Source organism: Orcinus orca, chromosome 20 (assembly GCF_937001465.1).
Source record: "Orcinus orca chromosome 20, mOrcOrc1.1, whole genome shotgun sequence".
NCBI lineage: Eukaryota > Metazoa > Chordata > Mammalia > Artiodactyla > Delphinidae > Orcinus > Orcinus orca.
The window spans coordinates 34,392,173-34,417,682 of NC_064578.1; the positions used below are offsets into that span (position 1 = coordinate 34,392,173).

At 53.7% G+C, this 25,510-nt stretch overlaps 1 protein-coding gene across 1 annotated transcript in view; it reads left to right on the forward strand.

Annotated features, from left to right (window-relative positions):
• Positions 1–25,510, forward strand: part of ZNF423 (zinc finger protein 423) — a 329,315-nt gene that overhangs the window by 275,050 nt on the left and 28,755 nt on the right. The window contains exons 6-7 of the mRNA XM_004264880.3: positions 23,117–23,248; positions 24,900–25,015. Of these exons, the coding sequence (XP_004264928.1) occupies positions 23,117–23,248; positions 24,900–25,015 (248 nt within the window). The remainder of the gene's footprint in view (positions 1–23,116; positions 23,249–24,899; positions 25,016–25,510) is intronic.

Consider the following 25,510-nt stretch of genomic DNA (forward strand, 5'->3'; position numbering starts at 1 on the left):
AGAGCCAGCTGGTGAGGTCGGGAGAGGTGGGGTTTTTCTTTAAGAGTGCATCGAGGGACGTGTGTCACCTCCCAGGGCTCCTCTCCACACGAGGTCACCCCCCTCCTCTCTCAACTCCCGAAGGAAGGCAGCAGATACATTTTCCGTGGCAGTGATGATAATTAATTTCAAAAAATTCAAATCGATTCATTTCTCCCTTAAATTTGAAGTGTGCAAGGGAAAGTGGAAGGAGGACCTGGAAAACACACAATCGGTGGGGAGGGTCCTCGTTGTAACCTCCTTCTCAATTATGTAAATTCTGTGTGGGGTGAAAAAAAATCCCCATCCTAATTAGAGATGCAACACCTGCCTCCGACGACGTTCAGATGCCAGGCGTGTGGTCGCATCACCTCTGAAAGCCGTTATCATCAAGAGCGACTTTTGCAGAAAGCCCCAGGACGGCACCTGGCATTTACCTGGGGTGCTCTTTGGAGAGCCGGTGGCAGGGAGGAGAGCATCCCCCTCCTCCTTCAGGAGAGGGCGTGGGGACTGGAGATGCCCGATCCAGGCCCACTGGCCACTCGGGGGCTGACCCAGGGAGACAGCGAGCATGGCGCACGTTTCTTGCTCCTCCAAACCCTGGGCCTGGGCAAGTTGGAATGTTGTCTGAGAGCCTTTGTCACCACTGTGGTTTTCCGGGTTGCATTTTCTTTCTTCCCTTCCTGACTCCCGGCTTGAGATTAGAGTTCTCTGCTGAGCATCATCGTTCTGCTTGTGAACGTGGCAGTCATTAGTTGTCCTTTGGAACGCGCTAGGGTTACACAGCCTGGCCCCTTTGTCTTGGTTGGGGGACTAGTGGCTAATTCTGGCCAGAGAGCTGTGAGTGGAGGTGGCTGGCATCACTCCCAGGCCAGAGCTTTGCCCCGCCTGGGTGAGACCCTCCAGAGTTCCCTCTTTCCCTGGGGTTCGGGGACTGTCAGTGTCAGAAGCGAAGGTGATTCCTGTCTTGCGGTGTCCGAAGGGATTTCCATGAGCAGATCCCCCTGCAGTGGACGTGAAGGGCAAACGAGGACTAAACCTTTGTTGTTTGCAGCCCCTGTGACTTGCGCTGCACATTTCTTATCCTGTCCTGACTGATACAGGTCTCCATTGGGTCTCCCAAACTTCATGATTTTCTTCAGGGTGATGGGAGCGCTGGAAAGCTGGCTGATCGTTTTCCTGGAAAGAATATCAGGTAGATACAGATGTGTGCCCACTATTGGCTGTGAGGAAACTAAGGCTCAGAGAACTTAGCTGGCTTTCCTAAGGTCACACAGCTTGTAGGCGTCGGGCATTCGTGCCTCCCAGTTATAGATGTGCTCCTTCCTCCCTCTGGCTTTGCTTTTGAAACATGAATTCTCCTTAACGGGGGTCACACACTTGATGGCCTTTGAGGAGCAGGCCGATAAGGGTGGGGCTGTGGAGTATAAAACAATAGGGATTGGTGGGGAGCGCAGGGAATGTTCTAAAAGCATTCAAATTCAGCTTTTTGCCATTAGCCTATCAGCTTTGACATTTAATTCTGTGCCTCTTAATGACGTCTTGAGCTTCCAAGGTCACGTGCAGGCTCAGCGGCCATGGCTCACGGGCCCAGCCACTCCGCGGCATGTGGGATCTTCCCGGACCGGGGCATGAACCCGTGTCCCCTGCAACGGCAGGCGGACTCTCAACCACTGCACCACCAGGGAAGCCCTTGCCCTCAAGTTTGAATCTTGAACTTTTTGATGAAATTCTCACATGCTTATTCCTTTATATCCTCCAACTCTCTGATAAAGTCCTCTACAATCGGGATATGGCGACTGGCCCTAGCATCCCAGTAACCTAGACCCTGAGGGACCTTGTGAGTCCTCTAACCCCACCTTCTCCTTTCACAAAGGAGGACTCTGAGCTCAGAGAGGGAAAGCGACTCATGCAAGGACACACTGCTGGTAGTTTCTTCATTGAAAAGTCACTCTTTGGAAGTGGAGGGAGTCACTGTTTGAGTGGATGTGGGGAGTTGGTTTGAAACAATGGAGAATAACCAGTAGGGAAGCAAATGTGACCTCCTTAAAAAATGTTAACCTTTTTTTTCTTAGAAGACATTTACTGTGGACTTACTATGTGCTGAGCAGATGCTCGATCATTTAAAATCATCTTCGTGAAAAGACATCCTGCATTGGTGGGTTTAATCATGTAAAACTCCTTGCACGTAGTTTAGTTCTTATTCATGCTTATATTCCCAACACCCGGCCCTATGCTTTGACCATAACAGAAATTAAGTATTGAACTTAATTGCCTCTATCCCTCTACTACCAATGGTGATAATTAGTAATGGTCAGGATGTTAGCGCAGCCCCGGGGGTTGAGAGCACCGCTCTGGGGCTGGAATGCCTGGGCGCTGTCGCTTCCTGTTACCTCCTCGTAGAGGTTTTATGTGCTCCTCCCAGAGGGAACGTGTTTAGCATAATGTCTGGCACATAGTCAGCGCTTAGTAAATGTTACCAGTTATTAGGCGTCCTGTCCCATCTCAGAGCTGTAGTGGCTGGGGCTCGGCAGTGAGCCCAGTCACGACCAGAGTCTGTGCAGGTTTGCTTGGCTGCGGGACTGCAGCTCAGCCCAAGAAGATCCATTCTGCCCGCTCCCCGTGCGCCGTGGAAAATAATTTTGCACTCCACACTGCAAAATCGCCATTTAAAGCAGCCATGTCTGCTCACAGGCAGCTCTGGAGGATCGTTTCAGCCTGAGCTGCTGCTCCAGCTGTGGCTGCTCTTCTCAAGGGGCCAGAGGCAGTGAGTGGGTGGAATTGGGGGTCCCCCTGGCCGGCGCATGGTGGGCAGAGCTGGGAACGATGCCTTCGTAGTTCATGGGCTCTGAGATGGGTCAGTGGGACCAGGTTGTTCTGTGGGGGCCGGGGCCCAGGCGTGTACACCGTGTGCCCCAAGGTGCTGGGCTTGCCCTTAACCAGAGGCCCCTCTTCTTCTGAATGGTCTCCACTCACCTGCCCAACAGCATTGGGCAGGGGAAAGTGCATGGACACAGAGTTGAGCCTCTGGGGTCCAGTTCCTTTGTCACTTATTACCTTTTGTGACCCAGTGCTCAGAAAATTAGTGTTCCCATCTGTAAAATGGAACTAAGAATGGTGCCTCTGTCCAGCTTGCTCCCAGGGCTGTGGAAGAGGCACGGGTATGCAGGTGCTCTGTAGAGGCCACGGGGAAGGGTCATTTTTGGCTCCTTGATCAGCCACTGAGAAATAGGGCAGAGAGTGAGAGCTGTGCTCCAACTGGGTCAGCCTCTCGGTAAGCCCTGTGATCTTAGGCGAGTTGCTTAACTTCATTCAGTATCACTTTCCTCATCTTTAAAATGGGAATAAAAATAGCCCCAGCCTCATAGCATCACTGTGACGATTAGTGACTAACTGTTTGTGAAGCTGCCTTAGTGTCAGGTTTGATACATTATTCACACCAGATTTTTAAAAAAACGACTTACAGTGAGCCGGGGAGGTCAGGGGCCCTGTCGTCCTGTTCACCTGTGTGTCCCCAGCATCTAGCACTGTACTCTGCACTGGGGTGCTCAGTCAGTTTCTGCAGAATGAAAAGGGATCTGATAACCTGGGAATTGCTTCTTGGATGCCTGGTTTCCCCCAGACTGTGAGCCCAGCAGAGGCAGAGGCCCCGCTCCCAGGATCACGGCTGCCAGCGGCACCTGGCCTGGTGAGCATTTGTCCGCTGGAGCAAGCCCGCTGCAGAGCCTCTCCCCCTCCCCCGGAACGCCCTCCCTGCTTTTGTATCTCAGAACGTGTTCCTCCAAGGCCCCCTCTTCCAGGGAGTCATTCATTCATTCATTCATTCACTCACCCACTCATTCAGCAGGAATCTCTTGAGTGCCCACTATACCAGGCACCTGCTAAAGTGACCTCACTTCTCATAGAAGGAATTTCTTCCCTCTTGGTGTTGCCCCAACTCGTATCCCAAATATTTTATCCGTCCCTCTTAAGAGGCTGACCTTTCCTGCCTGGTGTTATGCACACACCTGGCTGATCTCCCTTCCTAACTAGACAAGACGTTAAAAAAACACTTTACTGAAATATAATGTCCATCCAGGAAAATGCACAAATTGCAAATGTACAGCCTGAGGACTTTCCAGAAACGGAACACAACCAGACCAAGGAGGAGAACCTGAACGGCCCTCCAGTAGCTCCCGTGTGCCCCCTTAGCAAGCACTGCCCTCACCTCCGGACCCTTAGATGGTTTTGTCACTGGAGGCAATTCAAAGGCGGGATGTGTGTCCCTGTGTCTCCTGGCATGCCCAGCACAATACCTGGCATTGCTGAATAAACAAATGGTTGAACAGACCCAATAATGCAGGGATGAGAATAATAATGCTATGAATATAATAATGGCTGACCGTTGTTGCATTCTACCAGCCTGTTCTAATCAGTGTTTTACGGGCTGCCTCGTCTGGTCCTACTGAGATCCCCAGAGGTCAGTGACTTGCCCAAGGTCAGCCAGCCGGTGAGTGGCAGTCACTCTGACCTGGGTCTGTTCGGCCTGAATCTGGAGCTGGCACTCTGAACCTCACTTCCTGCTGGCTTACAGCCCTGGGCAGTCCTTTCTCTGCTGGGCCAGCTGGACACAGGCTCAGCGGGCGACAGAGCTGAGCTGTCCTTGGCGAGCGAGATGCCGGTTCCTCGCCACCCCTGTCCACCCACCGGGCGCCCCATTCTTCCCGGGCTGCACCGAGCCTTCCGTGTGCCTCTCCAAAGGACAGGGCATATTTCTTCCCAACCCTCTTAAGATCCAGCCCACACTGGAGGGCTTCATCATTATGCAAATTAGCTGGATTGGATCTGCTCCCGCAGAGGACTCCGGGGGTGGCAGAAGGACGGAGCTGCCTCCAGAGCGTTGGATTGAGCCCCAGATTAGGCCAGTCGATGGGGGTGGGCGGGGGGGGGGTGGGCATGGAGACAGGGCTGGTGCCAGTGATTTGCCACCCTGGGGAGGCTGGCGGGAGTGGGGGGCTGGGCACACGCCGTGGGGAGCGGGGTGTAGGCTGGGCGAGGCCCACCTTCCAGCATTGTTGCCGAAGATGGGACTGAAGAAAGACATTCTTTTCGGATTTACTCTTTGTGTATTGAGCCCTTTTATGATTCATCAGTAAGTAAATATCAGCTGAGGGGTGATTTGTTTCTAACAAGCTTATAAAATACGGGCGTCATTTGTGGGCTTATTGGAGTACTGATTATAAACGCTCCCCCATGCCCACTCCTCTATGTCAAATTAGCATTCAGAATACAAATATTGGATCTTTGGATCACTTTCTACTGTCTCTTCGGGAGCTGGCGCCATGGGAAGGGGCAGCGATAGGACCGTAGCCTCAGACGAGGAGCATTTAGAACTCACTTCAAGGCTTGAGGGTTGAGGGGGGGCCCCCGCTGGGCCCTCCAGAGGCTGGAGGCCACGAGGCCCTGTAAGCCCAGCTGCCCCTCTCGCCCTTCTCCTTGCCAAGTTTCCTCTGACCCAGCTCCTCCGGCCCCCAGAGCCTGTCATCTTCAATCTCACGGAGGGTGCAGATCTGGGCAGGCTGCCTCTGGCCTGACGAACCTCTGGAGCTGCCGCCTCTCCCCGTGGGCCAGGCCCAGGCTAGACCCAGGCCGAGGCAGCCACAGCATTTCTGAGCATTTGCAGGGGCCTCCTCACGAAGGGTCATAAGCCCCCTGGCATCTCTCGCCCACTTGGAGCCTCACTTCCCATCTCTCCACACCTCCCGGCCTCTGGTTTTGTGGTCACGAATCGTATCAGACAGATTCCCCTTGCCTCTGAGGCCTGAGCCTGCAACAGATCCCACCAGCTCACATGCGGGTGGTCACTCACACCTTTCAAAGCACCTTCACAGCCACGTGAAGGAGCTGGTGCTTGTGAGAGCCTGGAGGTGCCCTCCAAGCTCTACCAATGCTTCTGTAACTTCATTCCCATTTTACAGATGGGGAGACTGGGGCACAGATAGTTGACTTGCCAGGACACAGTGGCAGAACCCAGACTTGGAAAATGGCCTGCCCATCCCACTTGACAGATGATGGAACCAAACCTAGGTGAGAGGACTGATTTGCCCCCATGGAGGCGGGGACCGGATGGGGGCCAGCAGGCAGTGAGAAGCTGCCTGAGTGAGGCGTGGGGCTGCCGCCCAGAGTCTCTGATGGAAAAAAACACAGAGCAGGGCCTGAGTGGGGCCATGGAAATCTCTGCTTCCAGCCCCCTTTGCTCATAAATGGGGACACCGGGGTCAGAGAGGGGACACTGCCTTGCTGTCATTGTCTTAATCGTTAATCAGCAGATTAAATTTTTTTTTATTAAAAAAGCTTTTATTCTACTTATTACAAGAGCTGTCCATGCTCTTTGCAGGAAAACTAGAAAATACAGTTGGCCCTCTCTATCCATGGGTTCCATGAAATCAATCAACTGGAGATGGGAGATAACTCAGGAAAAAAAATCCGGAAGGCTCCAGAAAGCAAAACCTTGACTGTGGCAGGCACCAGCAACTATTCAGTAGCGTTTACATTGTATTCACAGCTATTGACAAAGCATTTACATTGTACTAGGTATTATACATAACCTAGAGATGACTTATAGTTTATGGGAGGATGTACACTGGGTATATGCAAACATCAGATCATTTTAGGTAAGGGACTTGGGCATCCGAGGAGCACCTGCAGGGTTCCTGGAAACAATCCCCTGTGGATTCCGAGGGACGCCTGTACAGCCAAGCGAGAATAAGGAAAATGTATCCTGCCATCCAGAGATGACCCTCTGTCGCCTTTGCCTGTGCCCTTTCAGCAATTTTTTCAATAAGCACACACTAATATAGTTATACCCCCCTTCTTTTTTTTTTTTCCAAAATAAGATTGTGTTGTGTTGACTACCTGGTTTTCCTTATTTCCACTTAATTGGGTGTGAGGCGGGAGACAGTGAGAACGCACTGTCCCCTTAGAGAAGGTGTTTCTCTCTGATACACGGGGACTAACTTTGGTTTGTCTCTCGAGAACCTCCTTCCATTGAGTGAGCACTGATTGATTGCCCACTGTGTGCGGGCTCTTACCAGGCACTGGGTACCTGGAGAGAGGCGGGAACTGGTGTGAGTGCACCGAGGAGGTGGGGACAGGTCTCGGGTGCAAAGAGCAGGGGTCCCGTATGAGTCTGGAGGTAGGGGGGCAGGTGGCAGGACTCGCTCCTGTCGAGGTGGGAGCCTGAGCTGTGCTCTGAAGACGTCTTGCTGTTGGCAGGGAGGGGCGGAGGGCATTCAGGGGAGGGCCTCGCACGCGGGGAGGCAGGGAGGTGAGCTCTGTTATGACCTGGGCAGAAGGCCACCTGGGCCCCGTTTTCATGCTGGATGCCAGTCCCGCCGACATGTATGCAGCCCTCGGAAGGCCTATGGGATTCCTGCTTTTCTCAGCTCTGCCATCCAGACGGAAGCAAGGATAGGGCCAGGCACTGTGCTGCCTGGAGGAGTCTTGTTGGAGACACGCTCTTGAATTTGGAACCAGAATTCAAGGTACTTTGCTAGAATCTGGCCTGTGGTTTCTGGATTGTCGTTAAGGTTGGGCCTCTGTACATTCAGAGTGTGATTAAAGCATGAAGTGAAGGCTTTGGATTTCTTCCCCTCCCCCCCGCCCCCAGATTCTGAGGTTAACATTGTGGGTGAAATTGGGGCTACGGCCTTTGCTGTAGTGGGAAGTACTGTACTGAGAACTGCTTTAATTTGTGGGAACTGGAAATGGGTTCTGGAGGGGTGTGTGTGTGTGTGTGTGTGTGTGTGTGTGTCCATCTCCCGGTCATGTCCAGTGGGGATGGAAGCGTCATCTTACCAGAACAAGCCTTTCAATGACAGGAGGACCCTGTGTCCTCACACCGAGCCTCTGCCCTCCAGTGGAAAGGCACTTGCATCCTGGGTGCTGGGTCAGCAAGGCTGTGACGTGGCCAGTGAGGAAGATCCAGGGCCCTGGTATGGGCCGGGCTGGGCTGCTGGGCACCCAACTCCTCTCAGCTGCTCCCCCTACAGAGGCTGCCAACCATCCGTCTCCCCTAGAGCTCCACCCCCCACCCCAGGGGTCCTTAAGGGCCCAATCTGGGGTATTTTCAGGGTTTCTAGGTGACGGCATTGTCACACACGCCAGGTCCCTTCATCTGGCCTCCCAAGCTCCTCACCCCTGAGTGTCTCATTGACCTGTTACCCCAGGCCTCACCCAGACCTGACACAGTCAACAACGGTGATGGTGGTGATAATAATAACAGCACTGGTGCTCTGAGGCCCGTTCACCCTGACAACAGCCTGATGAGGTTGGTCCTGCGCCGGTTCTCATTCCACCTTTGGGGTGACTGTGGCTCAGGGAGACTTGATCACTCATCCAACACCCAACAGCTAGTAGGAGCAGCAGGGGCATTTGAACACTGGCTCTGAACCTACACTTCTCTCCATGTGCTGTGCTGGCTGAGTGCTCCGAGTGAGCAAGTGAGGGGCTGTGTCCACCGAGGGAGCAAGTGAGGGGCTGTGTCCAGCCCCGAGAACAGCACGTTTCTTGGGGTGAGGGTAGGGTCGTAGGGCAGACTGGATCCTGCTCTGTCACCATCCGGATGCTATCGGGACTCGATCCTAGGCACGTAGAGGGTGTCTGTGGACACAGAGCCGTGTGTCTGAGCTCCTACGTCTGAGACAGCGTTGAGTACGGGAACCCCCAGGCTGCATGCTCCAGGGAAGAGTCCAGAGCCATGAGGATGGGGGTACGAATCTACTGACCAACCAAAGCATTAGCATTAATTGAGCACCTCATGTTTGTCTGGCCCGATTAGAAACACCAGACAAGTAAAAAAAAAAAAATGCTGTTTTTGTCTTCAGAGAATTTATTAGCCAGGAATGTTTGGGTTGCAGGTGACAGCAAGTCAAGTTAGCTTAAGCAAAGGGACGAATTTTTGGAAAGACCCCCCCGCCCACCTTTTTTAAAAAAATAAATTTATTTATTTATTTATTTATTTATTTATTTATTTATGGCTGCATTGGGTCTTCGTTGCTGTGTGCGGGTTCTCATTGCAGTGGCTTCTGTTGTTGCGGAGCACGGGCTCTAGGCACGCGGGCTTCAGTAGCTGTGGCTCGAAGGCTCTAGGGCACAGGCTCAGTAGTTGTGGCGCACGGGCTTAGTTGCTCCACGGCATGTGGGATCTTCCCGGACCAGGGCACGAACCCGTGTCCCCTGCATTGGCAGGCGGATTCCTAACCACTGCGCCAGCGGGGAAGCCCGAAATACCGCTTTTTATTTCACAAAACTATGAATAGTTTTTGGTGCAAGTGGAACCGGAGACTCGAATGCCTGTGTAGGACTTTCTCTTGGAACATCGTGGTTGGAAGGACAGAGGCAAAGGAGAACTGTTTGTATCAAGGTGCAGAGTCAGGAGTGAGCAAGGTCCTGAGAACGAGGAGACCAGTGTGGCAGGGGGTGTGGGTGTGGCTGGAAATAGGGTGCTGGTTAGTGGGGCCTGGGCTGTTGAGATTTCACTAGGAGAAAGGGAGCCACTGAAGGTTCTTGAGGAGGAGAGTGAAATGACGGCCGTCGAGCCTGGGGAGGATTATCCAGTCATTGTGCTCGGGATGGACTGAGCGGGGAGAGACGGGCAGGCATGGTGAGCCGGGCCAGGAGGACGGAGAGCAAAGGGTAAATGGCTAGGCGTTGATGTGCTTTTTTCTGAGAGCGTCTATGAAGCCGTCTTTTCCAAGAAGCAAAAAAGCGAGATGCCAGCCAGAGCTGTACAGAGGGACATTTTCCTGCCGCGGTGCGTGGGCCTCGAGCTGCCTGCCTCTCATCACAGCTAATGGCAGCTGTTCCGCTTGCTGGGCCAGCGTGGAGGGTGGAGGGCTGCATGGGGGTGGCCTCCACCCCCGCCCCCCAACCTCTCAGCAGTTCGTCTGCTTCCTCCTCCTGCACAGGCTGCCCGTGTCCCCTGTTCTTCCGGGGGTAGGGGCTGTCAGGCGCTGTCAGTTAACTGCCCCCGCAGGCTAGGGGTGGTGGGTGGGATGGGAGCAGACCTCAGGCTTCGGGACCCTGTAGGCGGGTGAAGGCGACCAGGTGTGGACAGAGCTGGCTGTGGGCAGAGGCGGACTGGCCGGCCTCTGGGAGCTGGGCTACGGCACCTGAGCTGCCTAGAGATGGCAGAGCCCCACCTGGTCTCTGGGTGCTGGCCCCAAAGCATCCCAGGTAGCTGTGTGGGAGAGCCCGGCTCTGGGAGGTAAAGAAACCCGCGTTAATGTCAGAAGTGAGCCTGGGGGATCCGGCAGGCCTCCGTCTGGGTCTGTTGGAGAAAGAAAGAAAGGCGGGAGCGCTGTGCTTGCCGTCAGCAAGGTGTTAGTTTGGTGCTGATGGTCGAAGAGGGGGCGCGGGGAGAGCGGACCAGAGGAAAATTCCGTCTAAGGAAACGCCTTAGAGGGCCGGGCTGCAACGCCGAGCTTTGCCAGCTCCTGGGGCCCCTCAGCCGAACTGAAGACAGGACTGCTCCCCAGGGCAGCTCAGTGTGGGTATTATGATGGGGATCGTGTGGCGATGTGAAGGGTGTATTGTTGGTTTGAATGTATTCATTTATTCCATGTGGCCTTTGAATGCCCAGTTTTCATTTTACTCGGGTCACAGAAAACACCTGGTGCTTTGAGATGTAACGTGCAGAAGCAGAACCGGGGAACCGCACACCACTGGTAAGCCTTACAATTTCGAACAGACACTTCCTTCCCGAGCAGTGGGGCTGAGCCAGTGTACAGGTGGGAATTCCCTGCATCGGTCATTCTCTCTCTTGGCCTTGACCGCCCATAGGTGTCCTCTGTCTGCTGACATTCTGCCGTTTCTCGGGGTGATGCAGGGAGCGGAAGACGCGGGTTGCTCAGCGGTGGGGTGCCAGGTGGGCCCCTGACGAGCTAGTGACCCCTAGTTCGTGACCCACCTCACAACCTATGGGTCAGAGTTACCCATTTATCTGGGTTGTGCCCTTCAGAGAAACCTCGTGACTCTCGAAGTTTCCTGCATCCACTGTGTTCTTCTCTGCCCCGGGGAAAGCGACCACATAATTATCAGGGTAGAGGTTTAAGTTGAAGGTCAGAGAAGTTCACATCTGAGCATTTCCCACGCAGAGCAGTTGTAATAAACACTAACAGGCAGAAGGGACGAGGCGTTCTTTACATTTGGGAAACGCACGTACCACAACTCAATAAGTGCCCAGCGCCGGCTGTGTGCCACACACTGTTGTTGGTTCTGGGATTATGGTGTCGAACAAGACGGGGGAGAGCCCCTGCCCTTGCCTCGCTTGCAATGTGCACAGCGCTGGCCAACAGAACTTTCTGCCAGGATGAAAACCTTCTACAGCATCCCACTCGGTAGCCGCTAACCGCATTGCTGTTACACACTTGAAGTGCAGAACTGAAGTTTTAATTTTATTTAATTAATTTAGATTTAAATAGCCCCTTGAGTAATGACCATATTGGACAGTTCACATCCAGCAGATGCATACTTTTGAAAACTTTGCAATAGCAATCAGTTATTATTTTCTAGTCTTGTCACTGTTTTCATGGTGAATTGCAGTTTCCAGGCTGAGCAGTAGGTCTTCTTGCTTTAAGTATTAGGAGCTGCAGGGACAATTCTGTGTCTACCTGGATGGAAAACTTTAAAAAAAAAAGTGGTGCTACCAGCCTCCCGCATGGGTGCCCTGTGTTTGTGTGCCTGTGGGTAGCTGTCTGGGTTTTTGTTGCATTGCTGGTGCTCATTTTACAAAATGATCTTGGTAGGGGAAAAAACGATGTCAGCCGCAGAGACAGCCCTTGTAGTTGAAGCAGGGGTAATTCATGTGTCCCTGGCAGGGTCGGTGACAATAAGAGTTTTGCAGCCTGCCTGTCCCGTTAATTGTATGTTATTAGAGGCCATTAATCTGAGGATTATTAGCGTGATGGATTTTCCAGCTGTTGCCTTGTTGTGGAAAACTTGAGTCTGATGATCAGGGATATACATCAGTAGGTGTTTGGCGTGTTAAGAAGTGGGTCCCCAGGGGATGTAGCAGAATCTTTATTTTCTGAGCGTCTTTGTCTTTTGCAGTTGGGGGGGCCGGTGTGTGAGGAGGGCCATGGAATGTCTTCATCAGTAGGATGTTTCAAGCCCCCAGAGTCTCAAGTTCTAGAAGTTTGGATTCTTTAGAACTCCAAGAGTTCTCTCTCCCTCAAGTTCTCATTGAAGGCCCACCAATCTGTCTGTGGTTGATTTGATCATTTACTCATTTATTTCACTCTCTTTCCTTAAAGTAGCTGAGATCGGCACCTCCCATCTCTTGGAGGACCTGTCCAGGGCCTGGTTGGTGACTTTTCTTTTGCCAAAGAAGTCTGTAAGCAGAGCTGTCTGCAAAGATCGTGTGTTTTCTCATTAACCATCCAGGGCTGGGTTCCCTGGCAGCACGGAAGCAGATCCTAGCACCAGAAGGAGCCTCCCTCCATCGAGGACCCGGTCCAGCGGGGCCAGCCTCTGTTGGAGATTCTTAGAGCACTGGGGCCCTTAGGGAGCTCTGTGCATGGGCCCAGCTGTGAAGAAGGGCTGACCGTTCCCAGGGGGTGGGGGAACACATGAACCTGAGTCGTGTCCTCGTCTCAGGCTCTGCTTTGACCTCCATAGAAATCCCAGTGAGTTTTAAGAGAAAGGAACTAGGAGAAGAACCAGGAAGAAATATGAAACTCTGGTCGCAGGAGCATCTGAGGGGAGATGGAGTGAACTCCTGTGGTCAGAAGCAGGGAGCTGCAGTGAGCCACAGCTGAGCAAAAGGGTTTGAAATCTGGACACAGCTTTTGCCCTCGCAAATATGAGGAGGGGTGTGGAGGCGGAAGAGGATAGAGACAAGGAAAATTGACCCAGAGGTATTTTGTGGGTGGATGTAACATAGATTGCATACCTGCAATGTGCCCGGCTAAGGGCTCTTGAAATGTTTACTGAAGGTGGATTCAACTGCCCTGGTGACTCCCGCAGAGGGCTTGTGTTACAAGACCCTGGGTGTGGAGTTTCAGGGTCCAATCATGTGGGAAAGAACCAAAGCAGCGATAGTAGCACTGGCGGTGGTGCTGTAATCCTCCTTTTCACTCACTCTTCATAGCAGCCCTGGGAGGGAGGCGACTTTCTCCCCATTTCACAGATGAGGAGACTGAGGCCTGGAGGGAAAGTGCTCAGCCCAGTCACCCTGCAGGTCTGAGGGGAGCCAGGAATATCTTCCGAGCTGCCTAGTTCACAGGCGTGTTTTTCCCCCCACTCCCAAAAGAAGATCATCTTGATGAAACAAGGGTGGGAGAGAGGCAGGCAGTTGAACTGTCCTGTTTGCTGTGATGGGAAATCTCAAGGGAAATTTACCCGGAATCATGCTCAGGCTTGACTGACCCCTAGCTAAGATCCATCTGACATGGCTCTTGGGAGCAGTCGGTCAATGGAACCATCTGGAGTCTTCTGATTTGAGTTTCGGAGGAGAGAGTGAGCGAGCACTTGTAACTTAGGATAGCAGCGTGCTGGAGACGGGCCCTGGCCAGATGGCCGTCTTGCCACGGGAACCCTGGAGTGGGTGCACGGGCGGCTGATCCGGCCAGGCCCTCGGGGGTGTGTGTGCAGGAAGAAGGGCCTGTAGTTGTCCCCTCAGCCTGTTTCCCCAAACCCCACGTCAACAATTCCCCCAGGTGCAGAGAGCGAGGCACATCTACTCGACATCCCTGTCCCGCCTCAAGGCTGGGAACACGCCTCTTCCGACCCTGGAATAAAGCTAGACAGCCTAGTGATCTAGCCAGGCTGAAACAACGCCTGAGTACCAGACGAGAGTAGAAATCTCAGAACCCCACTCCTCTGGTGGCCTTTTACCGGATGGCAAGAGGGCCCAGCGCTTCCGGCTAGAGTGACGTGAGACGTTGGGCAGGGTAACCCTTTCCACCTGCCTGTGCCTGCCAGCATGGGGATAGAGCTACGTTCTGCCGAGATGGGGAATTCAGCCTCCCCTTTTCCTGCCAACTGGTAGCCTCCGCGTGGACATGCCGTGTCAGTTTATTGGGGCGTTGGCATCCTTGTCCAAGGCGGACGTTGGTGGGTACCTGGATAAATAAGTATAAATAGTTTTCTTTCTGATATGTGACCGGATTATTTTCCAGTTGATTTCAAGCCTTGGCCCCAAGTGGCCCACAGATCAAAAAAAGATAAGGGTCAGTTACAAGGTTGAGCTCATTCTCCGTCGCCATGGCAACTGACCTCAGGCAACCCTCAGAGGACTACACCCAGCTCCCCAGGTGATATTTTTACTGTCCACGCCATCAATCCCAAGCCTTTCAAAACTCAGGCTGCCTAATTGTCAGGGCTCTGTTTTGAAGAGGCCCCAGGTCCCCTGTGGGGCCCCAGTTCAGGCTGCCAGAGCTCATTTATAAGCCTTTCTGAAGCATGGGGGACCATGAGATGGGTCCCTCCTGGCCAGAGAGGTCTGGGAAGGTGCCTCTGAGGGGAGGAGGGAGGGCACAGCCCATCCTCCAGGATCAATTAAGAAAATGGGGACCCAAAATGGGGGCAGCGGTGGTGGGGCGTGCCTTCAAGCAATGGTTGGGTATTCTTGAGTGATGGGAGGCCCTGGGCACCCTGAGCACCCTGGCACTGGGGGTCTGGGGCCGTGGGGATGCTGAGGTGGCCTGGGGGAGTGTTAGCTGCCCACTGCAGAGTCTCCCCTCCAAAGACACCCTCACCATTTTCATCCCGGTCATGATAACAGGAAAGTGTTTCCCATTGTCGAGGATTTCTCAGCCTTCTGTAACGTGTGGACCAAAAGCAGCTGTGGAAAAGTGGACTCCTTTTTAGACATCCGAGACATACAGTCCTGGCGAAGGTACAGCTTCATCACAACAGGGTTGTAGTGAGATCAGCGTCCCCAGAAGCCCTTTTATAGAGCTCAGTGCTCCCTAAACTTGAATGCACCCCCAGATCCTTGGAGCACTTTTAAAAGGCAGATTCTCCTTCTGTGGGTCTGGGATGGGGCCTGAGGTTCTGCATTTCTGACCAGCTCCCAGGTGATGCCAGAGACCACACCTTGCCCAGCAGGGATGTAGATGCTGGAGGGAGGCTGGGGCCTACCGGGTTGGGGATCCCAAGATCAGCCCTTGCCCCCGCTTCCAGGCTCCCTGGTTTCCGCCTGGCCGCTGGTGAAGGAGCCCGCCTCAGACCCTGTTTCCTCCTTTGCCCCTCGTCAACCCCAGCCCAAATGTCATCCCTCCCCTTTCCTCCTGGCTTGCCTGGGTTCGTTTCCTGTGGTATTTAATGACAGATCAATAGATAAACAAGCTGATCTGGCTGCCCAGGTATTATTATCTGCCTGCCCTCGTCTCTTCTGCCCAGAGGTCTTTGTTCTTCATAGAGAACAAAGGACAGAGGTCCCCATCGGCCCTTGTCTCTATTACCTGTCTGTTTGCGGTTGGTTATTTACTGCTGTGGCGTCAGAGAGGTCCTCTCCCAGGGTCCTCCTCTTGCCTTCTCATTTGCCTCTTCTTCCTTATCGCCATGTGCCCTGCGTGTGACTGAGCCTGGGCCCCTGGACCGCAGGGGCCTTTAGTTGACCTGACCCTTGGGGTGGGCCGTGGGCTCAGCCCCTGGTACTATGGAATTGAAGTCTGGTGAAGTTCGTTACCCGAGCTGGTGACAGAGGATTTCAGCTCGGCCAGGCAGCCTGTGCACCCCTCTTCAGCTCCCTCCGTTTGCAGAGATGCTGTTGCAGGGACAACGCTGCAGCTGGGGGCTGGCCCAGGCTGTGTCACTGTGGGCACTGCCACCTCCCCTCACCTGGGAAAAGTCCCCAGCACTCCTGCCACCTGTAGTTGGCGCTGGTGCTGGCAGGGGGGCCCACCTGGCTCAGACATGGAAACGTGGAGGGTGGGTCTGACTGTCCTCCTTCTTGCCAGAGGTTTTTGGGTGATTGAGGAGCAGAGGGTGGCTTGCTAGGTCCCAGGTCTCAAGTCCTGTGGCCTTTCTGGTATTTTCTAAAGCCAGAGAGGGCTGCTTGTGGTGACCAGCATGCACCCCACCCCCGCCTCACTCTGCCCCCTCCCTGGTAGGGGCTCTGCCCTCTAAGCTTCTTTTCCTCTTCTGTCAGTTGAGGGAGCCCCTTGGTGCCTGCACTCCTGGACCAGGCCATCTTGTGAGGATCCAAACAGCAAGTTCCTGAAGGCAAGAACAGCTTTTTATAAGCCCTCAGTCCTAAAAGTTTCGGGGGGACCACTGGTGTGTGGTAACTGGCATTTACCAGTATCTCCTCCCCATGTTCCAAGCATTGTATTAAGTGCTTTACACAAATCGTTCATTCCCTATTTACTGAGCACCTACTTTGTGCCAGGCCCTGTTCCAGGCACTGGTGACATAGTAATGAGCAAAATAGCCCTCGTGGAGCTTATATTATTCTTTCTGTGTGTGTGTGTTCTCTGTGTACGTGTGAAAAAGAGAGTCAGAGAGTTAAAATAAACAATCATCTCTGTACTATGCCAGCTGGCAGTGAGCATTCTCAAGGAAATTCAAGGTGGGTAAGGCTCTAGAAAGGATGGGGTGTGTGTGCTGTCTTTGCCGGGGGGTGTCTGGGTAGGCCTCGGTGGTGACATCATCTGAGCAGACACCTGGATGAAGTGAGGGGAGGGGGATGAAGAGTTGATCTGGAGGAAGGGTGTCTCAGTGAGGGCAGTCGTCCTGTGGCAGAAGAAGCCTGCTTGGCTACCTTACAAAACCCTGTGATGATGCTTCCCATTTGCTAGCAGAAGCAGCTAAAGCTCAGAGAGGTTAACGAACTTATCCAAGTACACACAGCGAGTGGGTGATGGAATGGAATTCAAACCCAGGTGTCTCTGGTTCTAACTTTTGTGTCCTTAATTGCTGCTTCCTGAATGGAGGTAGCTAATCATGTCCCCTGTCTCCACAGGTGGCCGTCACTGGTTCTCTCCTAGAGGGGTATACGCATGAACGATACCGCTCTCAGGGGCAGCTTTTCCCAGTGGGGTCCCTGCTTAGAGAAGGGCCAGGCAGGGCCCACGGCTGTGGTGGGAGCGGGTCATGCTCAGTGCATTAGAGTCCAAGAACAATGCCCTGTCCCCTCCCCACTGCAGCCTGCTGCCCCTCCCTCCCAGGCAGCAAATTATGGCCTCGGAGTGTGTGCCCAGGCCTGCCTTTGACATCAGTGGGGCCCACCTGAGCTTCACCTTCAGGATTCTGATAATCAGCTTTCTCTCCTCCTGGCTTCCCCCAAGACCTGTATGGAAATAAGTATGTGTCTGCCAGGGATCAAATGCTTTTGGAGACAAAAGTCGGTACCGAGGACATTACAGGGAGCTATCATCTCGGCACGATGCTCTTCCACAAAGCCCTCTGCTCCCCTTTTGGGCTGACACAGTTTCAGCCTGAAAGGTTCCAGCAGGCTGACTTGGTTTTAAGCAAAAGCACATCCTATTATTTTTTTGAGAAATGAAGTGTAAAATTAACACTTATTATTCCTGAGCAGAGGAAAAAAATAAAAGAGAGAGAGGGACTCTGGGATTTTCACGCTTGTCGGGTTGTTTGTTTGGCAGTTTGGGTTTTTATTTATTTTTATTTTTAAAAAATCATAATAAATCAATAGACTCCGCGTGCCAGCCCTGACTTATGGGGACTGGGAGGCACGCTCCGGCACAGCAAGTGGGTGAAATCTGCATTTCACTTTACAGATGAGCGGGGCTGCATAATTCACTTGAGTTGCGTGGGTCTCTCTTATGGACGCCTGTCATGTGCTATAAAGAAAAAAAAAAAAAAGAACAGAAAGAAGAGGAAGCGATTGTGCCTCTTCACTCACAAAATCCTCCAGCCCCACGCCGGGGCGAAGGGGCCTGTGGACTCCCAGACAGCTTTGTCATTCTGCTGCAAGGTGTCGCCGAGCCTGTGTGATCTTATATAATTCAGGAAAGTTACTCTCCGAGGGTGCTGCTGTCTTCAGACCCTGCGACTTGGGATGGAATGAAAGGTTGTCAGCGCCGGTGGGGTGAGAGTGATGGTGACAGTGAGTTCTCTCGATAGCCACGGGCTGGCTGGTACTGGGTCACGGGCATGCAAAGGAGTGTTTGCACACTAACTGGGGCAGCCCCTGCCACCCCTCCCCACTGTTTTTTTGGATGGTTTTATAGGCAGAGGTGCACATAATGGGCCCCCCAGGGAGCCCCTCTAGCCCCCACCGGTGGGGAGAGGGCCTCGTCCTTCAGGAAGAAGATTTGCAAATCAGAAGGTCTGCCTTCAAGTGGGAGAGGTTCCCAGGTCTATGGGAAGCCCTCAGGCTTTATTATTTTTCACCCACTTTTACTTTTTTGCTTGTTTTATTTTCCTTCTCCTGTCTCCCAGGTTTGACTCTTAAACACGTTAGGTGGGGAGTGAGGAAAGGGACCAGATAGTTGTCTATCGGGCTCTTGATCTAATTATCCCGGAACCTCACATGGGCACCGGTTTGGGGCTGTGATTTGCTTAAATGGCAGCTGTTTCGGCCCCGGAACCGGCTTGCAACTCTAGTCCGCCTGACTGTGCACGTATTTACGAACCTGGGTGCAGGGTGTAGCTGCGCCTATGAATCGGGGGGACCGGCTGATGAATTGCTCAGCGCTCGGAGGACGGAAAGTGACTGTCAGACGTGATTTCTCCGATTTATAAGTTGCAGGAGCGTTCTTTGTCCTCTCCGTGTTTGTGTGTCAGATGGGCACGTCTCCATTCACAGCCAAGTGGATAAAGGCCCTCACTCGGCAGAGAGCAGTACATCCTCCTTTGCCACCTCAAGCCCAGGGAACCCGCTCTAGCTGGGCAGAGGGAGAGAGACCGGCCAGGGCATCTCTTCTCCATGAGTATTTCCTGAGCCCCTCCTGTGGGCCCAGGTGGAGCCTCATGCTTTGGGGACCAGAGGAGAGGACATTATCTGTGCCTATAGCCTAGTTGCCAGGATCAGGAAGACTCATGGGATATGGTTAGATGAATCCAGGGTCACTGTGCCCAGCCAGGGGCAGCCACGCAAGCTGGCATAGTCGGGGAGGCTGCCTGGAGGTGGTGTGCAGGTGGGATGTGTAAGGATAGGGAGGGCTTTGTATCTTGTTCAGAGTACCACCCCCAGCTGGTTGTGTTACCTCAGCAAGTGGTCTAATCCTCTGAACCCATTTTTTCTCTCCTAGAAACGTGGCTTTCCCAGCAAGCAGGGTTAATTCTGAGAGTCAATTTGTCATAAACTTAAACTTCAGTTAACTAAAATAGAAACCTCTGTACAGTCATCATTTTCACATACCCTCTGCCTCATTAATGTGCAGGAGATGTCCACATGCTAACAGGGAAGGCATATATAAGGGTGATATCTCTCTCATTCATTCATTCATTCATTCACTCATTCCTTACTCTGTGCCAGGCTCTGCGAAGCACTGTTTGGGCGGGGGAGGGGGTGAGCAGGGCGTGTGTTGTGGGGGGGGGGGTCTTCTGAGGCAGTCCCCCCACACTGGAGGCCATCTCTAATTATGATGAGAGCCTCCCCGAGGGAAGTGGAGGACGTGCGTTGGGGCCTGTGAGGCGAGCGTGCTGAGCCTGCCCTGTGTCCCAAAACTTGTCAATGAATTCCTTTTTCGCCAGTATAAATGGAAGATCAGCTTGAATCTCTGTCGGGTGCATGTGGCCTAGTTGCCGGGGCTCCAGGGGCGTGACAAACACCCGGAAGATTCCAGCCAGTGGGCTATGTGGGGCAGGCCCACCTGCACACGCACGTGTGTGTTTGCGCCTCTGCGGTGGGGTGCCGGGTGGGGGTGGGGGTGGGGGAAGGCTGGGCCAGGGGGATGCCTGCTGTCCCTGCCAGCCCCTGCCAGGGCCTGGGGACCCAGGGACTCGCCAGGAGCCTCAGCCCATCTGTGTTTGTGTTTTGCCACTGGCAGAGCCCCTCTGCTACCTAATTCTTGCCTTTGAGGGCTAATCGGAGCACCTGGCACCTTTGGTGAGGCTGGTTCCCTGGGGGAGCCCGAAGGGGAGCCTGTGTCCTTGGCTGTCCCAGATAATACTCTCCCCGATACTGGCACGCTTGGCAACAAACACCTATTGAGTGCTTGTTGTGTGCCAGGGGCTGGTCAAAACCCCTTTTCATGTATTAAAGGAGTATTAACTCATTTAATTCTCACATCAACTATAAGAGGAAGGCTATTTGATGGGGGGGATTGGCTTTTTTAAATCTTTATTTTCTTTATTATTTCTCTGGCTGTGTCAGGTCTTGGTTGTGGCACGTGGGATCTTCACTGAGGCGTGCGGGATCTTTTGTTGCAGCACATGGGCTCTCTAGTTGAGGCGCGCGGGCTCAGTAGTTGCCCCGGGGCATGTGGGATCTTAGTTCCCCGACCAGGGATCCAACCCGCATCCTCTTCATTGGAAGGCAGATTCTTTACCCCTGGACCACCATGGAAGTCCCGGGATTGACGTTGTTTTAAAGCCTGTTCTTCAAAGGCTTTTTAAAAAGCAGTTTTAGGTTTACAGTAAAATCGAGAGGAAGATACACACTTTCCTTCGATCCCTTGCCCCACACGTGCATAGCCTCCCACATTTTCAACATTACTCACCATGATGGTACATTTTTTTTGTGAAGATGAACCTAAAGTGAAGCATCGTAGTCACCTGAAGTCCACAGTTTTCCTTGGGGCTCACTCTTGGTGTACATTCTGTGGGATTGGACACGTGTATAATGATATGTACCTATTAGCATAATATCATACATAGTGGTATCATGTCCTAAAATTCCCCTGTGCTCTGCCTGTTCATTCCCTACCCAGCCCCAGTAACCACTGAGCTTTTTACTGTCTGCATAGTTCTTCCAGAATAGTTGGAATCACACAGCCTGCAGCCTTTTCAGATTGGCTTCTTTCACTTAGTAATATGCGTTTAAGCTTCCTCCATGGCTTTTTAAATTTTTTTTTATTTTTGCTGTGTTGGGTCTTCGTTTCTGTGCGAGGGCTTTCTCTAGTTGCGGCGAGCGGGGGCCACTCTTCATCACGGTGCGTGGGCCTCTCACTGTCGCGGCCTCTCTTGTTGTGGAGCACAGGCTCCAGACGCGCTGGCTCAGCGGCCATGGCTCACGGGCCTAGTTGCTCCGCGGCATGTGGGGTCTTCCCGGACCAGGGATCGAACCCGTGTCCCCTGCATTGGCAGGCAGATTCTCAACCACTGCGCCACCAGGGAAGCCCCAATGTCTTTTTTTTAAGCACTGAATTATATTCCATTGTCTGGATGTATCACAGTTTATGTGTCCACTCGTCTACTGAAGGATATCTTGGTTGCTTCCAAGGTTTGGCAATTTTAAATACAGCTACTATAAACATCCACGCACAAGCTTTTGTGTGGACATAAGTTCTCAACTCCTTTTGGTAAATACCAAGGAGTGAGATTGCTGGATCATATGGTAAGAGTATGTTTAGGTTTTTTTTGTTTTTTTTTTTTGCGGTATGCGGGCCTCTCACTGTTGTGGCCTCTCCCGTTGCGGAGCACAGGCTCCGGACGCGCAGGCTCAGCGGCCATGGCTTACAGGCCCAGCCGCTCTGCGGCATGTGGGATCCTCCCGGACTGGGGCACGAACCCGCGTCCCCTGCATCGGCAGGCAGACTCTCAACCACTGCGCCACCAGGGAAGCCCGAGTATGTTTAGTTCTCTAAGAAGCTGTCAAACAGTCTTGCACAGTGGCTGTGTGAGTTTGCATTCTCACCAACAGTGAATGGGAGTTCTGTTGCTCCACATCCTTGTCAGCATTTGGTATTGTCTGTGTTCTGGATTTTGGCCATTCTCGTAAGTGTGTAGTGTTAAGGAAGCTATTATTGAGTATTTAAGAAAAAAGGAAACCGAGGCACAGAGAGGTTACATAACTTGCCCAAGATCATGCAGTAAGTAGCAGAGTCAGGTTCCAACCCTGGGTGATGTGACACTCAAGCTGGGGCGATTCTCCGTCACCGCTACTGACCCGTGGGCCGCACTGGTCACTGGTATGGCCCCTTTCGTTCTCTCACAGCCCTGGGAGGCAGGGACTCTACTGAAAGTGAACTGTTGCCCAGGCCACATGGCTTGAAGAAGAAGCCAGGATTTGAACTCTGCCCTGCTGGTCCTGTGTCAGGGCACCAGACCTCAGCTCTGCTGTTGGGAAGCTGGCGCTCAGGTCACCCTCTCTTCTCTGGGCACCTTTGAGTGAGGGTTTAGGGTCATAGCAGCTCCCAGGTGGGGAGATGGAGCTGTGTTCTGATCTGGAAGCAGCAAAGGGTGTCTTTCCACTGTCCGTGAGCACTGGGTAGACCGTCTGTTTACAAATTTTTAAAAGAGCGCTTCATTGTTTTTTGCAGTATCTTCCAGGGGCTGCCCATCCCTCTTAGAGTAAAATCCCCAAGCCCTCTAGTGGCCGGCAAGGCTCTTTGCGAAGTGCATCCCTGGGTCCCCACTGTCCCATGCTGTCCATGGCCCCCCAGCCGTCAGGCACTGCCCCCTCACTGCCATCCAGATGGCCCCGCGTGGGCCCACCTCAGGGCCTTGCCCTCGACTCTCCCCTCAAGAGCTCCCTGTGTTACCTCGTCACCTCCTGACGCCTATGTGTCGATTGTCTTTATTATCTGTCTCCCCACCACTAGAATGGGGGCAAGTGCATTACCTGCTTAGCTCCCCACAGAATCCCCGCCTGGGACACAGTACATGCTCGATAAATGGTCTACTGGATTTTTTAAAATTTTGGTTGGACTCCCTTCCCCATGCGGACCCCATCCTGGGCCCCTCTCCTCTATGATACAGTCCAGGATTCAAGCTACTTGCCTTGTTGCTAGACCAGCAGGAGAAATCACAGCAAATGACACATTCAAGAGCCAGATATCTGGGGCTGGCGCCCCCTGGGGTCTGTTAGCCTTCCGGGAGCTGGACCGTCTAGAGCTGGGATGGGTCTGGGCATCCACAGCCCCTCCCCAGCCCTGGTTCTGGGGGTCAGGGAGAGCTGGCCTGGGGTGTACTGGGGGCATGTGGACTCCTGCAGGAGGACACGGTGTGCAGGGTTGCTGACTGGCCGTGGCTCTCCTTGCAGAGGAAGGCATCAACCATGAGTGTAAGCTGTGCAACCAGATGTTCGACTCCCCGGCCAAGCTCCTCTGTCACCTCATCGAGCACAGCTTCGAGGGCATGGGCGGCACCTTCAAGTGTCCTGTGTGCTTCACAGGTAAGTGTGCCCGGCGGGGAGCACGTGGGGAGAGGGAAGGGACCCGGGGGCCCGGCCGCTTCAATCCCTGGCCCTCAGCATCTGGCCCAACGTGGCCCCGGAGCTCACGGGGAAGCCCCAAGGGATCTGCAGCCCTATTGCTCCGCCTGCCTCCACACAGAGCTGACCCCGGCCCTTCCCGTCTTCGCTCTCTGCTCTCTCCTCTTCGGCAGCGTGTGTTCCTAGCCCTCCTCCCACCCCTGCACTCAACTGCTACCACGCTTTTTCCCACCCAGCCTTGCCCTTCCTTGCAGTTGGCCCTTCACGGGCCCCAGGCTCGTCTCTGAGCTCTGTCCAGCACCAGTGGGGTTCCCCCTTCGCACACCTCCTGTCTCCCCCTCCTCCCTGGCCTGTCCCAGCCCCTGCTTCATCCGTGCTGCAGGCTGGAGGGGTCAAGGGCAGCTCTGCTGGCCAAGTCCCCAGCCCCCAGACTGGCTGCTGGCCCAGGCGAGTGGCTGTCCCGGCCTGAGGCGAGTCTCAGGGGCTCTGCCGGCCCCCCTCCTGCTGCCCAGATGGCAGCCGGTGTGCGTGGGGGAGGCTGGCCTTCCCCTGCCTCTCCCTGACATCTGTCGTCTGCCACGGCGGGAAGCCCACCCTGGGGAGGGCGCCTGGCAGGAGGGGATCTCTGAAGTGCTCACCTCCCAGACACACAGCTGTTTCAGGGCCACCTCCTGTGTGTGCCCAGGGTCCGGACCACATGGAGGATACAGCCACCGGGAGGCCGGGGCTGTGACCTGCTCTGCGACAGGCCCGAGGAAGGGGCTCCGCAGTGGGGGAAGTCCCCGCACACTCACACCCCTCTGGGGTTCCCAGGAGTCTTGGCACACACTGGTGCCTCTTCCCTCTCAATCCCTCCACCTCAGGAGCCCCCACCCATCTGTTACCATCCCACTCTGTGAGCTGGGTCGGGGGCTGGCACCAAGGGGCCTCAGTTGCCAGGTCTGCCCATCCAGGACACGGGGGCCCCTGTGTGGAGATCCGAGGATGCTGACAACCTCAGCAAGATGAGTGATTCCTGTTAATTGAGTGCCTTCCTGTACTAGACACTGTGCTGAGCTTATTTAAATCAAATCTCAGCTCTGCCACCTGCAGAGTGAGACCTGGGACAAGTCACAACGTTCCCAGTGCCTCAGTTTTCTCTTCTATAAAATGGGGATAATAGCAGTGCCCGCCTTACAGGCCTGTGTGTATTCAAGGAGCCCACATTTGGAAGGTATCTGGCAAACGGCGATGATGAAGACGATGACATTCATTGGGCTAATTATGTGCCAGGCCATCTTTTAAGCATTTTGCAAGTATTAACCCATTTGATCCTCCCACTCACCCAGTGAACTACATACTTTAGTGATCCTCATTTTTCAGGAAATGAAGCCCAGAGAGGTTAAGTGACTTGTCCAGTGTTGCACAGCCTATAAGTGGCAGAGTTCAACTTCACTGGCTTGAGCCCTCTCTAGCGTGCGCCAACAGTGTTTCCAGTAGCCCATTGTTTGGCCGCCGTGTCCATGCCTGGGTGATCCCTACGTGGGAGTGGTGTGGAGCAGCTGCTCTGGTTGGCCGGGCCCGTGTCCCCAGTGTCTGGCCCCCTGATGGCCATGTCCATGTCCATGTCCAGTTTTCGTCCAGGCCAACAAGTTGCAGCAGCACATCTTTGCTGTGCACGGACAGGAGGACAAGATCTACGACTGCTCGCAGTGCCCACAGAAGTTCTTCTTCCAGACCGAGCTGCAGGTGAGTGCCCTTGTCCGCTGCACACACCCCTCCTGGGGCTCTCTGGGGCTCCCATTGGCACTGAGGGTCTTGGGGTGAATCCATGATGGTGGGATCTTGTACTCAGCACCACCCCAGCCGCAAAAGCAACAGGCCCTGGACTTGTGCTTGTGGGTCTGGAGCCAGTGGCTGCCCTCCTGGCTGGCTGGTATGGGGTATGGCCTCCTGGCCTCACTGGTCCAGCGTTCTCAGGAGAGCTGGACCATAGCAGCTGAGCCTGGAGCCAGAGTCGGAACGGTTAACATTTGTGCCGTTTCCGTTGCAAGTCCCTTCCCCTCTCAGGGATTTCATTTCCCCACTGGTATTACATGATGATGTTCCACTGAACTTTGGATCTATGGCTGGTGGCCCGTGTGGCTTGCATGGCTGAGTCCTGGGGCCGCGTGTGGCCGGAAGCTGGATCTGGGATCTTGGAACCTCCAACATGCCCAGGAAAGCTAGAAAAGTGAGAGCAAT